The 15,568-nt window shown below is 38.8% G+C and overlaps 1 protein-coding gene across 1 annotated transcript in view; it reads left to right on the top strand.

The window, feature by feature from the left end:
- LOC125226203 (GATA-binding factor C-like) overlaps positions 1 to 14,633 on the top strand; it is a 94,824-nt gene extending 80,191 nt beyond the window's left edge. Inside the window, 3 exon segments of the mRNA XM_048130121.1 lie at positions 11,718 to 11,931; positions 12,452 to 12,591; positions 13,312 to 14,633. Coding sequence (XP_047986078.1) covers positions 11,718 to 11,931; positions 12,452 to 12,591; positions 13,312 to 13,338 — 381 coding nt within the window. The 3' untranslated portion in view covers positions 13,339 to 14,633.
- Positions 14,634 to 15,568: the final 935 nt, after the last annotated feature.

Below are 15,568 nucleotides of genomic sequence, written 5' to 3'. Positions count from 1 at the left end.
AAATGTCCTAAATGTGTCAAGTCACAAGTAAATATCTGTACATAATAAAAATACGAGTAAATGCACAATTCGACTTTTGACGAATTGCAAGATACCTATACCTTATCCAATCAAGTAACAAATCTGCATTTGAGCTGTTGTAACTAGTGTAGTGACGTCAGCATATAAGTTATCGATGTGCGAGAAGCTGTTTTAGTCTGTGTCGATGTCGACAGTTATGAGTGGTCGTTGGCGGGCCGTATGAATTAGTGTAGCATGGTAGCACTGCGAGATTTAGTGCGGACGGCCAGGCTCTAATTGGACCGGGTTCGAGCCCAGAGGCGCAAAACATTTAAATTTATTGTTTTCCATAATTGTTTTTGAGATGTGAACTTAGTGATGTCCTGCCACATATACTATCTTCATTACAAATATGTTAGGAAACTATCGTGAGGATATTTGAAGCGAATATTTCACATCTTGTTAACGTTCACTATTTCAAAACGTCGGGTACAAGCTATTAAATTGCAAATTGCTGCATCGACACTTTGAGCAGTAAATTAACGGTGGCGACAACTTGTGTAACTGAAACCTTAATTTTGTAACCTTTTGTTTTTTAGATGTTGTGGTAGTGATGAAGTTTTATGCTAAATCACATCTTCTTAACTAAATATCATATATATCATTAATACGAAAAATGCATACTAAAACTGCAAATAGCTGAGCTTTTTTGTAAAGATTTTAAACAATCGATGCAAAATACCATAATAAATTGTTATATTTTTATGTATGTATATGTGCATGATTGATTCGAGTTAAGAATAAAAATAGCATTTCATCGATATTTTGTTATCGATTTTGTACAGCATTAATTTACAAGAAATTTATCAATCAGGTTTGATTTACGTTAGCTCCCGTCGGCATCGACACTTGCTTTGTATCGATACGTGAGAACTAATTAATGATGAACAAAATAAATTTCGTCTCGGAGATAAACGGTTCGGCTTATCTTAAATAAATGGCGTAAATAAAATCGTTGTAAGAGTTAATTGAGTTGCAATTGTGTCCCACGAATTGCGTTGGTGTGATAAAGAAATATTTATGAGTAAATTATTATTAGTTGCTGTCAATAACTTGACTTTCATTTCGATTACAACATCGAAATTAATAATAAATTAATAATAAGAAGTATTAGACTTCCATAAATACAAATTATCGGATTTTAAATCGTCATAAGAATGAAAATAAAACTTCCTTTTACAGAAATACTAGCTTCTGCCCGCGGCTTCGCTTAAAATTTAAAGTCGAAAATTGCTGAATCCTCGATACAAACATTCAACCCCCATTCTCTGGAAGAGGAGGGTTTGAAAAAAATACAAAGTAGAGTAGCCCTATGTCACTCTCCATCCCTTCAACTATCACATAAAGATTCACGTCAATTCGTCCCTCCGTTTAGCCGCGAAAGACGGAAAACAAACAGAACAGAACAGACACACACACTTTCCCATTTAAAATATTAGTGTGGATTAAAAAAAAACTCATTTCTTAATAATAACGGCGCACTTCACTATAAATGAGCGATGTCGATATTCGGCGCGTGTATAAATCGTCATTTCAATTACCCCGGGAGCAGCTGTCCGCGCCGCCGAGTATTTATTTTAATCAGCTCACACATCAAAACCGCAGTTTATCGACAACTTCGGGCACATCCTTAATTACAAAAATATATTTTTGGGTCTGACGGCCTTCGGGAATAACATACGGAAGTTAGCGGTGTCGTAATTTGTTTTTCCCCTCACTAGCTCGGAAACACGTGTTTTGTCCTTTAATACCAGCGGGTAAAAACGCATTTTATCCACTAGTGGGTAAAGTAATTTGACCTTGAATAAAGTCAAATTAACTGCTTTAAAATTGATAAAAGTAGGTGAATCTAGTAATAAAGATGATTTACCACCTGTGGAACTACTGAAAGCAGTGATAAACGCATTTTTTGCGTTCTAGTTTCCTCGCTATAGTGAGGGGAAAAGTTTTGTGTTACACTCGGGTGCAAATGTATTTTACTTCTCGTGTGTTAAAAAACTCGCAAGTTCAGGATTCTATTCTAGAACCACTCGCTTCGCTCGTGGTTCAACTATAGAATCCTTTCACTTGCTCGTTTTTCAATTCCACACTCGGCGTTAAAATACAACTTTGCCCCCTTGTATAACAAATAACTATTATTGGTTCTGTCCTAAACGCAAATACAATCAATTTAGGTACATAATTATTTAAACGATTACTACCCAAAACTGTTCAATGTAGAAAAATCTATGAGAGAAAAGTGTACCCAAATGTGAACTATAAAAAGTCCAAGAATAATTAATGAACATTTTATTTTCCGACTATATATAGGTATTACATATAAGGCTTTAAAAATAGCCCAATTTGTCAATATTCTGTTTAAAAAAAGGCCGGCGCCACAAACGCTCGATTTGAACGCGTGCTAACTGCGTGGAACTAATTTCCTTAAATCATTTTTTGTCATTACACCCGTCAACGATAGGATTCTTTACTAATTCTGTACCGCGGGTTCGAACCCTTTCTAGTGATAGTTGGGTGGTTTTCAGTAGACCGTAGGCGTAGAACACTTTTTTAACGTCTTCAGAAACACGTGTTTACACTAAACTTAAATATATTGACCGGAAAATAGACCGTGATTACCGTTTTTTTTTCGAGTTCTCGATATTTATCCATAATAATACCTAAGTGCTTGCTAAAATAGCAAACTGTTTTCAAAGTGTGATATAAGGTTGCGTGTGATAACGATATGATATATCTTTTTTTATTCTTGTAAATTGAATTTAGTACATCCCTAACAGTAGGTACAAGAATCACATATTTGACACTATGAAATCGGGCTTCCCAACTTCATGCCCCGTTTACATTTCCATGAATCAAGCGTAATTAATTTCGAAAAGAGAGCGACAGATCGGTTAGTTCCTTGTATTACTCTTAACACAAAACGCAGTAAGATGTCTCAAGGATTAGTACTAACGAAGACTGAGTTTCCAGAAGTGGACTGTATCATCTTGTAATTTAGGCTATGTTTGCTTAAGGGTTCTTACCAAATAAGACGGTTTGTGAGTTGCCAGTAGAAGACTCTGTTAACTTGTGATACAGGCGATGTTAGAGATGTGTTCGATGGTTGCGTTTTTCGTGCGTGTGGCCGCGCCGGCCGATTGCGCCCGCGCCGCGCCACGCCACATCTACCCCGTCCGAAACATACGGCTTAATTGCTTATTTTGCTTCGTTTGGTAATTTCGTTTAAAACTGTATTGGTGGGTTAGCTGCTATCGTAAAGATGCTTAGTGTCAATCCATATGCTGCTTCATTTAAATATAGGTACATTTACCTAGTTGGACTACAATTTATAACTTGAAACAATACAATTTATAATATGAAAGAAATGATACGAGATTTGACTAGTATCTTATTGTTAAAGAAAATACTTTAGTTTCTCAAATATTTAAATTTGTAAGCTTACTGAATACACTTTTCACGTGTGTAAATAGTTATTGTTTATAAATTTTGTTTATCATGGGACTAGATCACAGAACTTAATTTAGATAGAAGAAACAAATTCATATATTTGTATAGGGGCCGAGCGTGTCAAATTTTGTACTGAAGTTGATTCTTGCATGTAATTTCAAATATGTCTCAGGCTCTAGATTGTTCATAATTTTTGTGTTGTTGCAATTGAATATCACGTAACGAGGCATTTTTTATGTTTTGGTTGACTTCAACTTACAAAAATTGACGCCCGAAAGCTGCAAGCTGCGAGTAAAGACGGACAACTCAGTGGATTTCACTGAGTTCATTTGACACGCTAAGTAGATACGTTTGCTTGATCTATGGTATATATGACATCTGTGGACTAGATGGAAATCTTTCCGGAAAAAATAAATAGTCGAAAAGGACAATTTCTTTATTTACGCAGGTAAAAATGGAATTTATTGTTCTGCTATGTTGGAATGTCCAATCAACTCGTAGCCACCTAATTTAAATATCTAATTGTAGACTTCCATTTTCAGCTGTCAGTGTCAAGCGCCTCGCACCATTCACACGCGCAGAGACTGGAAAAAATCAGAGCCAAGTCTAGAAACTCTCCGCTTATAATGAGCTCAAATATAAAACGTGCTGTAGCGGAAAAAAGAAGTAAAGCTAACGCACGCAACGCTTAAGGTGTCGCGAACAAAATGAAAATAGACATTATAAACAATGCCAGGGAATAATTAAGTAAGCTCTAAGTAACTGTGAGACAATTACTAATTGCTTTCGTTAATTAAGTTGACAAAACTCATTACCAGATAAATTGGAGTATTATCGCGTAACAATACGATATTTATGGTTAGGTGGTCGATTGTTTGCGGAACGTACGAGCGTACAGGTTTATGAGAGTTTTATATTGGTTTGCTACTGGTAATTATGTAAAATAACTTTTGAATTTACAAGTAATTAGTAATTAGCATAAGTGTGGTAAATGGGGGCAAATGATATATGTTGTAAAAAAGTTAGTAAACAAAATGAGTAAATGCAAAAGTATAGGTACATCAGTAAAATATAATAAATATTATCCCTTAAGTATTCACACTCCGAGTTAGTTCAAGTATGCTAAGCATGTCAGAAATAGATATATGATAGTAAATTAATCGTTAAATAGATTATTAGACTGTCGCCTTAACTCATCTGCCACTGCCAGCTGTAACCGATAGCTAATAGTTGGAAGTGACACGAGACTCCGCTCATTATCATCACGTGACCGCATTATACCAGTTATTGGGTCAACTCATTTTACACCTTTTTACCTCAACAATGCATGCAACGCATTCTTTAATAATTAAGATACCTATAGGTACATTACTGTATTTATGACACTATGAAGTAACTTATTTGTGTTTATTTTCTACGTCAGGTTTCAAATACAAACTTGAAAGCTGTCGGTAAAGTGCTATCGATAATTCCTGTGACACCCCGTAGAGAGTAATAACTCTTCATTTGCGCGAATTATGACAATATGATTATTGTCTACGGGAAAAAACGAATTCACACCGTAAATGCGCCGATCAGTTTCAATAGAGCAATTGATGGCGTTTTTGTGCCGTAATAGATGTGCACGCTTTTTTCTCGATAATTGATTGTTAATTTATATGGTTCATTGTCTACTTAAACTGGCTGTCTATGTCTAACCCATCCGATGTTTATCTGGAGCAGACGGTGTATTGGAAAATATATGAAGCATAATATTAAATAGGCACATAACAAGCGAAATGATTTACAAGTCATTGTTAAGAATGCATTTTTATAGCGCAATAAAAGGTTGCAACTGCCTCCCTTTAATTAAACTAGGCTTTCTAGCTCGGAAAATGGTACCGTGAGTAGTATTTTCCATGGAATTGTGGAGTGAGCCTGTTATTTTCCCATTTGAGCGGTTTTATGTGCGCTCGGCAGATGGCTCTGATAGTGTAATAACTTCGTCCCCGATACCGCATCTAGAAATGTAACGCAATTATTCGCACGCACAATAAAGTGCATCGCGAAACTTTAATTTTGGAACGCATTCGTTCCGTTTCTATTGAGTGGCTCTCACGTTCGCATACCTACATGTATGCTAGGAGAAGCCTTCGTGCTAGCACAGACATTCGCATAAGTTTTTACGACTAGATTTCACAAGTGCGTAGTCTACGTGTTGACTGCTTCGCGGTGCGTATCTGACCATCTACCGCTAGTTTTGTTTCGAGTTAGCTCTTATAGAAAACGTTGTTTCATATTTTATGAAAGTATTGTTTGCATTTCCCAGGGCTGTTCGTATAATGCTTATAATTGGTGGTTGTACAATTCATTATTTTATATGGCATGCAGAGTTTGTAAAGTCTTGTTAAGTTAATTAAACACAATTACGTAGGTAAGTATGTCAAATGATGCAAAATGTGTTTGTTTGTAGTTCATATACTTATCTAAAACTAAAGGATCGATATTTTAGTATGTGCCTACTAGGTACGGTATTAGTACCTTTTGTACGACTTTGTCTGAAGGAGTAAAGCACATTTATGTACAAAAAAAATCTTTTACTAAACTTTATAGTAGTAGTAGTACTTAGTTGAATAAAAAAAAACTGAAAAACTCATTGTCATAAGCGCTAGCATGCACACAATTCAGGTCACAATCCAAACATAAGCTTGTAAATATCTCTCAGATTTGTGAACGTTCGTACAGGGCGAATGTGCGCCGAGCACGCCACCTGGCGGCGCACGGGGTTTTCCTGAATCAATTAACGTTTAGTTCATGGGTGTAACTATGTGGTTTCATGTTTTCATCGATATGAAGTCGTGAATGACGTGGATTTTATTGTATACTTTGTCGGGTAGCATTCCTTCTTTGGTAGTGTTTTAGTATATTGATCTTATATTTATATAGGTATAAAGTTGAATCACGGTGTTGAATCTCTTTCTGTACGACATGGTTCTAAAAAGACACTAGTAACCAAACATTTTATAATAAATATCATCATTGAATTGTCAAGTCAACAATAAATTATCCAAAGAAAAAAAAATGCTAAACACTTTGTCTTACAAATTGAACATTGAAATTGTTTTCAAGGAAGGTTGGGGGTGATGTTAGTTATGTATTATGTACACTGAATTTTAAACCGGCACGGCAAGAATGAAATATCTGCGCAATTCAGCAACTATGTAGCGACATGAATTTCAGTAGAAATTTCAGCTTAAAAACCGGAACGGTGACGTGTTTTATTAGTCCCGGTTTAAAGCAGCACATATCTCCGCGAACTTACGGCTTTTACAGGCCTGGCCAATGGCGCTGCTTTATGTCGTCGCTTCGCGGCGGGCGCGGCGGGGAGCAGGCGGTAGCGGGAGGCGGAGCGGGCGCGATAGCGGGTTGTGACAAGCATGAGACTGAAAGTTATTGCCCCTTGTTCATGTAAATTTAACAATAATGCCATTTTCATAGGTACTGCCAGCCAGAGTGCGCAGTGTGCACTAGTGTCATTAAAATCAAATTAACTTATATGTACCTCCCTTCCTGCTATCACTGTCTTTTCGCCGTCACGTGCGTCGCGCGTCATATGGGGCGAAATTTTCCATGCAAAGCGCGTGTTTTGTTTGACGCGCCCGTAGGACCTGACCCCCGTGTCACCGCTTACGCTCTCGGTCCCGTTGTCAGCGTCTCTCGCCTCACATACTGTTACTACACAAGGGCGGAATGTTGCATACAAAGCGCGTGTTACGTTCGCCACCGCTCCTATGATCCTCCTATCACCGCTTCAGCGCCCGCTCACGCTCCCGCTCCCGCCATCACTGTGTCCCCTCACGTGCAGCCGTCACGTACTACACGGGGGCGGAATGTAGCATGCAAAGTGCGTGTTTGGTTCACCAGCGCGAACTGCGCCGTATGACCCCCGTATTTCTGCCGCAATTATGATTCTTGATGTTCCTATGTGGCCCTTAGCTTTAATGGCTTTCAGTTTTAAGCTTGCGAATTTGTGTTTGTTCATTTCTCTACATGTTACTGTTGCATGTTTTGAACGACTAAATTTCTTAGTTGGTATTCCTCAACAGAAAATATTATTAAATTTGATTGTTGATATATAGAATCTAAAGACTAAATGCGCGAGGCTTTTGAGCAATCCAAACTAATATTATAAATGGGAAAGTGTGTGTGTCTGTTTGTTTGTCCCTCTTTCACCGCAAAATGGAGCGACGAATCGACGTGATTTTTTAGGTGGAGATAGTTGAAGGGATCGAGAGTGACATAGGCTACTTTTTGTCTCTTTCTAACGCGAGCGAAGCCGCGGGCAAAAGCTAGTAAGTAAATAAGTGTGACATGTTGATAGTGTAGTATACGAATATCTTGTTCCGTTTTCTAAGATACACAACATTAAAAAACGTGTAAGTATGATAATATTTCAAAAATAATTGTAAAATAAAAGTGTTTACTATACTCTGTCAAACAAGTCTGTCAGTAAATAAGAACAAAAAAAACTATATGCATCCTTTTCTTTAGGGTGCTAGAGAAAAGGATACCTATAGTTTTCTTTGTTCTTATTTACTGACAAACTTGTTCGACAGAGTATATTTCCTTGCATAACTCTGAAACCTGAAAGCGTTAAAATTAGACCTATCATTTTTAATGCACTTCGTATTACCCAACTCTTTCAGTACGTAAACTGTATAACCGAGTGCCTAGGTACATACTCGTATACAGAATGGGAACAGCGACGTAATTAACCTGACATAATGGCCAGTTATTAAGCAATTTCTCTAACATGGCGGATGGCTTATGTCATGTAACATGCACTATATACTGGCTTCCGTGTGTTGGCTATGGCGTACAGTTACAGAGTTCCATGTACTGTGAGTACATGGAACTACAGCCTATGTTCTATCACAATTATGTTACATTCTATTCTCTTTAATAAAGAGTTACTTGAATATTTCATATCAAGCAGATGCGTCTGCAGCGAATGGGAAGGCGATTGCTACAGTTCAGGCTGACACCATAAGTAGTTTTTGGTCACTTCGTATTTAGGCAGAAAGAAACAAGGAAGATAATTCCCTCATAGTCTAGCAAGTGTGTAAGATGTACGAACCTTTAAAATAAGGAAATTGAAAAGTCCTCGTTCTTGAACAAGATTTAGATTTGAAACTTAGAAAAGCGAGCCATATCTTCTCTAACAACGCCACGTGACACTCCTTGAGTTGCAGGCGTCCATAGGTGACGGTGACCGCTTTCCATCAGGCGGACCGTATGCTTGTTGGCCACCGACGAATTATTTAAAAAAAACAAGCTGGAGTGTCAAGTAAAGCATCCGAACGTATATTATATGGACATTTAAACATGAATAAATTAACCGTTTGTTTTAAGTACATAGACTAGTAGGTACATTCAACAAGACGTGTAGAATTGAGTCGCCAATAACTCGTCGTATAGACGTTTATTCGCAGTTATCAAGACAGCAGACATCTTCTGACCCTATCTCGTCTATTCTTAGCCCGAACATCAAAGTCTCCATTAATGCAGCTCTCCGCCTCTGCAATCGCGAAAAACTTCATACAAGTATCTCGACCTAATTTGCTCTGGCTAAATCTGCCGGCACTAGCTTGCTAAAGTAGTTTTACCAGTAGATAGGCGTAGCTAAGATATAATATCTTGATATTTTGTATGTTTGTCTATGAATGTAGACAGTGTAGTTCAGTAAATAGTTACTTTTCAAAGTTTTTAAGAAACAGAAACGTCTGCGTACGGTACCTACTTAGCCTTAGAGTCAATCTAACAGTGAAAAAAAGGAAAGAAGATTCAAGGGCCGTGAGTTGAAATTTCACACAAAAGCATTTTTTTTCTGACTTTTAATTTATTCCGTTTTGTTATATATCTTCATAAATAAAAATAAAAAATACAGACGAATAGAGAACCACCTTCTTTTGAGAGATTTGAGGCGGCGGTTAAAAAGAAGCAATAACAAGTAAGTACTTACAGTACCTTCTTGCTGTGAAAGTGCAGAATTTCCATGTAACTACCTAATCTTTGCACTCACATCAGGGTCGGATTAAATAGGTAATCTGAGTCTTGACTATCTGCCCACCACGCGCTTAAATAAGAACAAAACGAAATTTCTCATAACTTTTCAGTTTCACAACTGTTCCTCATTAGTCAGTGGACAGAGTGCCTTGTATTAATGCATTTTATATTGGTTCAATTGGAAGCGTCGACGGCGCGGTATGCGCGGCCTGTGTGGGCGATTCGCGGGAACACATTACGGGAATTGGTACATTGGTAGGATGCACTTCTGAGGGATAAAGGAGTCGTTTTGGTGGATAATTAGTACTGTTTATTGCATTTTTTTTAAGACGGCGTATACCAGGACAGCATAGGTGACCTAGGTTACCTAGGAGTGTTGTAGAAGGAAGGCCACCAATAGATCGGACTGGAGTTCTGCTTGACCAGGCTAAGGCCCACCCGCGGCTGTAATACCTCAGACGATGATGATTACATTTTTCACTTCTTTGAAGACGATTCATCAGGACTGATGGAGCTGCTTCCATTCCATGCAGCTTAGTTCATTGACAATCATTTAAGACCTTCTCTTTTGAAACTGTAGTGCAACTACGAAAACCTGATCAAAATTAGAGAACACAAATAGAGAACTAAATATATGCTCATAAAATTTTGTTACCTACTTATTTTCTTAGGCGGCAGGTAAATAGGTATTTTAGTAGACTACTTATACATCTGTGTTATTAGAAACGAGTTTCCTATAAATTCTAGTAGCAGCTCCAATTAAGCCGGCAATTCACAACTCAATACAGTCGTTGCGCCACAACGTTCTAACCTCACGTATAAACATGGTCACTAAGGGTCTCATTAGCATTTAATAATTTCATCATATACCGCTCTCGTGAGCATATCAAACTGCATTAGCGTAACAGTCATTGCACATGTCCAAAAAGAAAACAAACAGCATCAAGGTCTGTAGCAAAAAGTACAATCGTTCGCGAACGATACGCAACTGGCTCTGTCGCACCAATACGGAAGAGCGTTCGAGAGAAAAGTACGATAGGTTACAGAGCGTCAACGATAATACTCTTGGCTACAGGGTCAGGTCATGCGTATGGGCTGGCGGAGCGATCAAATCGTGCGTTTGGGCGCATGCCGCCTTCCTTGAAGCCGATGAATAACTCATTGTCCGTCCGGCGTGACGCATGCTTCGCCGAACCGTGCGGACTGACCGGGACACTTGACCCGCGAATTTGGCGGTGCAACTGAAGAAATTCCCGAGTTACGTAATTAATGCATTTGACAAACATTGATCCTGTGCCGAGGTTGTTCAACTTTGGTTTGCTTAGCATTCAATAACAAATAAACAAGATTTTCATGCAGTGTACTAAAAAGTAGGCTTCAAATATCAATCAGAATGTACTACCTAGTCTCGTACGACATATAATTCCATGACGCGTTCTAAAACCATGACCTCTACAATAGAAGAGGACTACAACCTCAAACAAAGAGGTACAAGGTTACCGTCAATTCCCAGCAACTGCATGTGCAGTAATTGGGATGCGTCGGCGGTCGGCGCGTCGCAGGCCAACAGCTAAATATTCGCAGCACTATTGTGATAGCGTTTTATGGTCTCGGCGAGCCTTTATACTTGTAGTTAGCATTCTAACATGGTGCCGCTGACGTTTTTTCATACCGCTAAATGTCAACGATAAAGTCCTGCCTGCGCGCATGACTCGGGACCCATTTGCGATTTATAGTCATGTTGCTGATGTTTTACTTCATTGAGGAAACCCGCGTTGGTATTCACGGTACGCTCTTATTAAAATACAGAATTATACTCTGGATGTAAAAGCAACGGCGTCTTTGTCATTTTAATAAGCGCTTGCAGAAAGTTTACGTTGACGGTTAGTCGTAAAAAAGCAAATGTCCACTAAGTGAATCATAAAGTTAAATGACCTATGCTTGTAACTTTTCTATTTTGTTAACATTTATCATTTGTGTCGGAAATAATAGTACAGCATGTGAGATTTTAAAAGGGTCTTCGGTTTTTGGCTCAAATTATAGATTTACAGATTTTGTTGTAGTCTGACACGCTCTAAAATTCTAAGGCTCTTCTGGAAAGCTCTCACCCCAGTAATTTGTCTGCGAATGCGAACCATACTAATTTCGAGTTTCCATTGTTGCAGGTAAACCGGCCCCTAACGATGAAGAAGGAGGGCATCCAGACGCGGAACCGCAAGTTGAGCAGCAAGAGCAAGAAGAAGAAGGGCGGTATGGGAATGGGCGGTGGCGGCGCATGCGCACTGGCGCTCGGCGGCGTCATGGGAGACATGATCAAACCGCTCGGGGATGCCACCAAGGGCTTTGGTGGGTCCGCCTTCCCGTCTGCTATGGATTTCGGTGAGTGGCAAGACTGGTTTCTGCAAAAGATAAGGCGAACCATAAGTGGAAATTAAGATTAACGGAATAAGACGAAGTCGTACCAGTCAGAAGTGGCGGACTGTTTAACGCCACTCTGCATACTATGAAGAAGCGAAGATTTCCGAAAAACATAATTTATTTTCATAAGGGCCAGAAGCCAGTTTACCAACATTTACTCAAACTTCAAGCAACTAATTTTTTTGTCTTTCTGCAGACACTTTCATAATATAATATCCAGATAATAGTAAAATAAAAAGCTTAGCTAATAAAATACTCTAAGGTAACCTCGGCAACAATGAACAATTTTCTTTACTTTGTAAGAATATTGTTAATTCGAGACTTTAAATCGCTCTGGCAAGCCGTCGCGATTTAACTTGCTCTCGTTAACAATATTCAACTCCCCCCTGTTGCACAATGTACTATTTCTTGTGTACATTATTGACTCCCGTCAAAGTCGTAATTAGTAACATATTATTTATTAATTGTAATTTGTCTGCAGGTCAGCACCAAGTGGGTCTGGTGCACCCGGCGGCGGCTCACATGTCGCACTGGTACGGCGCGCCGCACCAGGGCTTCGCGCCGCCCCCCACCTCGCACAACCCCTACCACCATCACCACCTCGCGCAACTCAACTCTATGGTAAGCTATCATCACAAAAATCATAGATATTCCACCAATTGGCACGAAGCGCTTTGTTTCTTCTTTTCTTATGCGTAACCGCCAAGGTACGGAATTCTTTGCCGGCTTCTGATCTTGCCCATATTTCCCAGCTCATATAACCAGAGCGAGCTACATCCATCTACGTCTTCGCCTCTGGTAGTCTGTGGTCCATTTATAGTATAAAAACAAATTATTAATTACCAACTTTACAGAGAAGTTTCGAAACAGAGAAACTTCCCACTGACTCAAGACTGTAAACATTTCAAATGAGTCTGAAGCTTTTTTTTATTTAGGTACTTGATTTTTAACCCCCGACGCAAAAGCGACGGGGTGTTATAAGTTTGACGTGTCTGTCTGTCTCTTTGTCTGTCTGTCTGTGTGTGTGTATGTCTGTGGCATCGTAGCTCCGAACGGATGAACCGATTTAGATTTAGTTTTTTTTTGTTTGAAAGCTGAGTTAGTCGGAGTTCTTACCCATGTTTTATGAAAATCGGTCCACTGTGTCGGGGTTTTTTCAATATTTTAATTTTGTGGTTAGGTTATCTGTAATGCCAGTGTGGGGCGTTTATTTTTCCAAACATGTACGAGTAGTGTCCCCGAACGCCGCCGGTACGGATTCTACTCGTATTTAACTATGTAAATCCTAGATTGCCTATATTGATTATGACGTCTAACGAATTTGTTTTCTTTCCTTTGCAGACCGGTTGGAGGAGTGAGTACACGTGATAAGTCAACCAAACCAAGAGCCTGCTAATTTATGAGAATATTGTCTAAGAACGCCGTCCCCACGGCCGCGGACTGCGCCTGCGCGAGCAAACACAAAACATGCTGTGATCACACCACGGTCTACCCGTTTACGTAGTTTTACCCCATAGACACTTCAGCACATCACATAATTTATAAGACTGTATACAGAATTGATGTTTGTAAGATTATACAAACGTTCTGCAGTTTGAATTGAAGATGTCTGAAAAGGAAATATCCCAGTGAAGGGCTAGTCTGCTACACGTCCTTGTATACCAAAATATCTTGTTAATATTTGGTTACGAATACCGGCAGCCGACAGTCGGCTGCAGACTCGATGCCGGAGCCCAAAAGACTTTGATATTCCGTGATCAGTTTCCTACGAGTATTAAGTAAGGTGTTTTACAATGATGAAGTAACTAGCGAAATTGTACAGTATTATAATATAGGTAAGGTCGGTACGAAGTCGGCTTAGATGATTTATATATAACTAAGTATTGTTCGAGAAGCGACATGTGTATTTGTACATATCTTTCATATTAAGTTATATTTCGTTCCTGTATAAATTGTTTTTCTTATATTTAATTTGGACGGCTCGGTTGGCTAAGGAATTGTGATGTGTTCAGAGAGTTATTCCAGAGATTTCTTTTGTACATTCTATTAGTATAGTTGATATTGAATGAAATGCAATAGTAATTTATGTAATAGATTTAAATCATGCAATTTGTAAATAATAGCCGTTTTAATTAGTGACGTAATTCAGAACTGATTTTGTGGATATCAGTACATTTGTTTCAGTTGTTGCGACCGGAGATGGCCACTGGATTTAATAGCTCATTGGTATTTATAAATTAAAATATTGTATATGTCACAAAAGTACTAAAATTAAATTTTATATTACATACGTACCCTTGGTAAATTAAGGTATTGAGTGGCCATATAGATCTTGAACAATTTTGTGAATGAATCGTCAAGTTTAATACCGATTAAAATTAACGAATACCCTTGGTATTAAAGTAATTCAGATAAAAACTTGCGCTTCATGTACAAACTTGTTCTGATACCCCCAAAATATGTAAATAATATGAATGTAAATGAACATGTAGAAAGAAATAATGGAATCATTATAAGACTATGAAAATAACATTGTAAATTAGTGGTCACTGCAACAGCCCGTAACGATATCCAGTACCTAAAGTTTTTAGTTTTTAAAACAGGACATTGTGACGTTGTGTATTTTAAATAAAATTGTGAATAAATTATCAATATTGATATTATCAAAACGTTTCATTACATTTTCATCTACACTTACCTACCATGACTAAAGATAAATTATTGTGTTGTTAATGTTAACCATAAAATGTAGGATCGCAATGAATCGGTGTCGATGTCCCCCCGGTCTTCACACTGGACTCGCATCAATAGTCTTAAATCAGAAAGCAAATCAATTGACCATCCAATTTAGCGTCCTCTTCGACGGCCGTAAGTCGCCGGATCAATTCCGCTATTCCGCAGAAAAAGTCGTCCAAAACTCGCGTTTATCTCGCGGCAAATTGAAAATGCAGCCGGCCGTGTGATTGTGACGCAACCCTGCTTGCGACATATGGACCTATTCAATTTTAATCGCATTTCAGAAGAATGGCCATCGGATAAAAGTAAAACGCTCCCCGCTCCGCTGCGATAGTACTCGCAGACTCGGTTTATTTGCGGTTTAATTCAGGCAGGATCCCAAGGGTGCCCTATTGTGTGACACAATTAATGTTTGCAATTGATCTTTTTAAGTCGGAGATTTTGGTAACTTTGTAAGCGATCACGCTTCAGAGCGTCGAGATCACTGGCTTAAGCGTCGATTGAACGAATTCTCATCGCTTACCAAACTAAAAATAGTTATAACGAACTTCCGTTTTATAAGTGACCGTACAATGGCGTAGGAATAAAGGTCGAAGGAGACGAGCGGCCAAAAAAGATAAGCGTTTGCAAAAATAGTGGGGTATTTTTAAGCAAGCGAGTTGAGACAGAGGCGCATAAGTCACCTCGCCGCCGTGATATATGCGGTGCTAGCGCGGGAAAAAATGTCCCACAACAAAAAGCAACCATCACTCTACGCGATTTATAGCGCGGCCACTCGCGGAATATTCGAGACTTACGCGATGTTCTTCACACCCGAGGGAATGCACTACCCCCCTCTGTGACGGAACTTCGCACTTCGCTA

Source organism: Leguminivora glycinivorella, chromosome 5 (genome assembly GCF_023078275.1).
Source record: "Leguminivora glycinivorella isolate SPB_JAAS2020 chromosome 5, LegGlyc_1.1, whole genome shotgun sequence".
Taxonomy (NCBI): Eukaryota; Metazoa; Arthropoda; class Insecta; order Lepidoptera; family Tortricidae; genus Leguminivora; species Leguminivora glycinivorella.
This window is presented reverse-complemented; position numbering and strand designations above follow the sequence as displayed.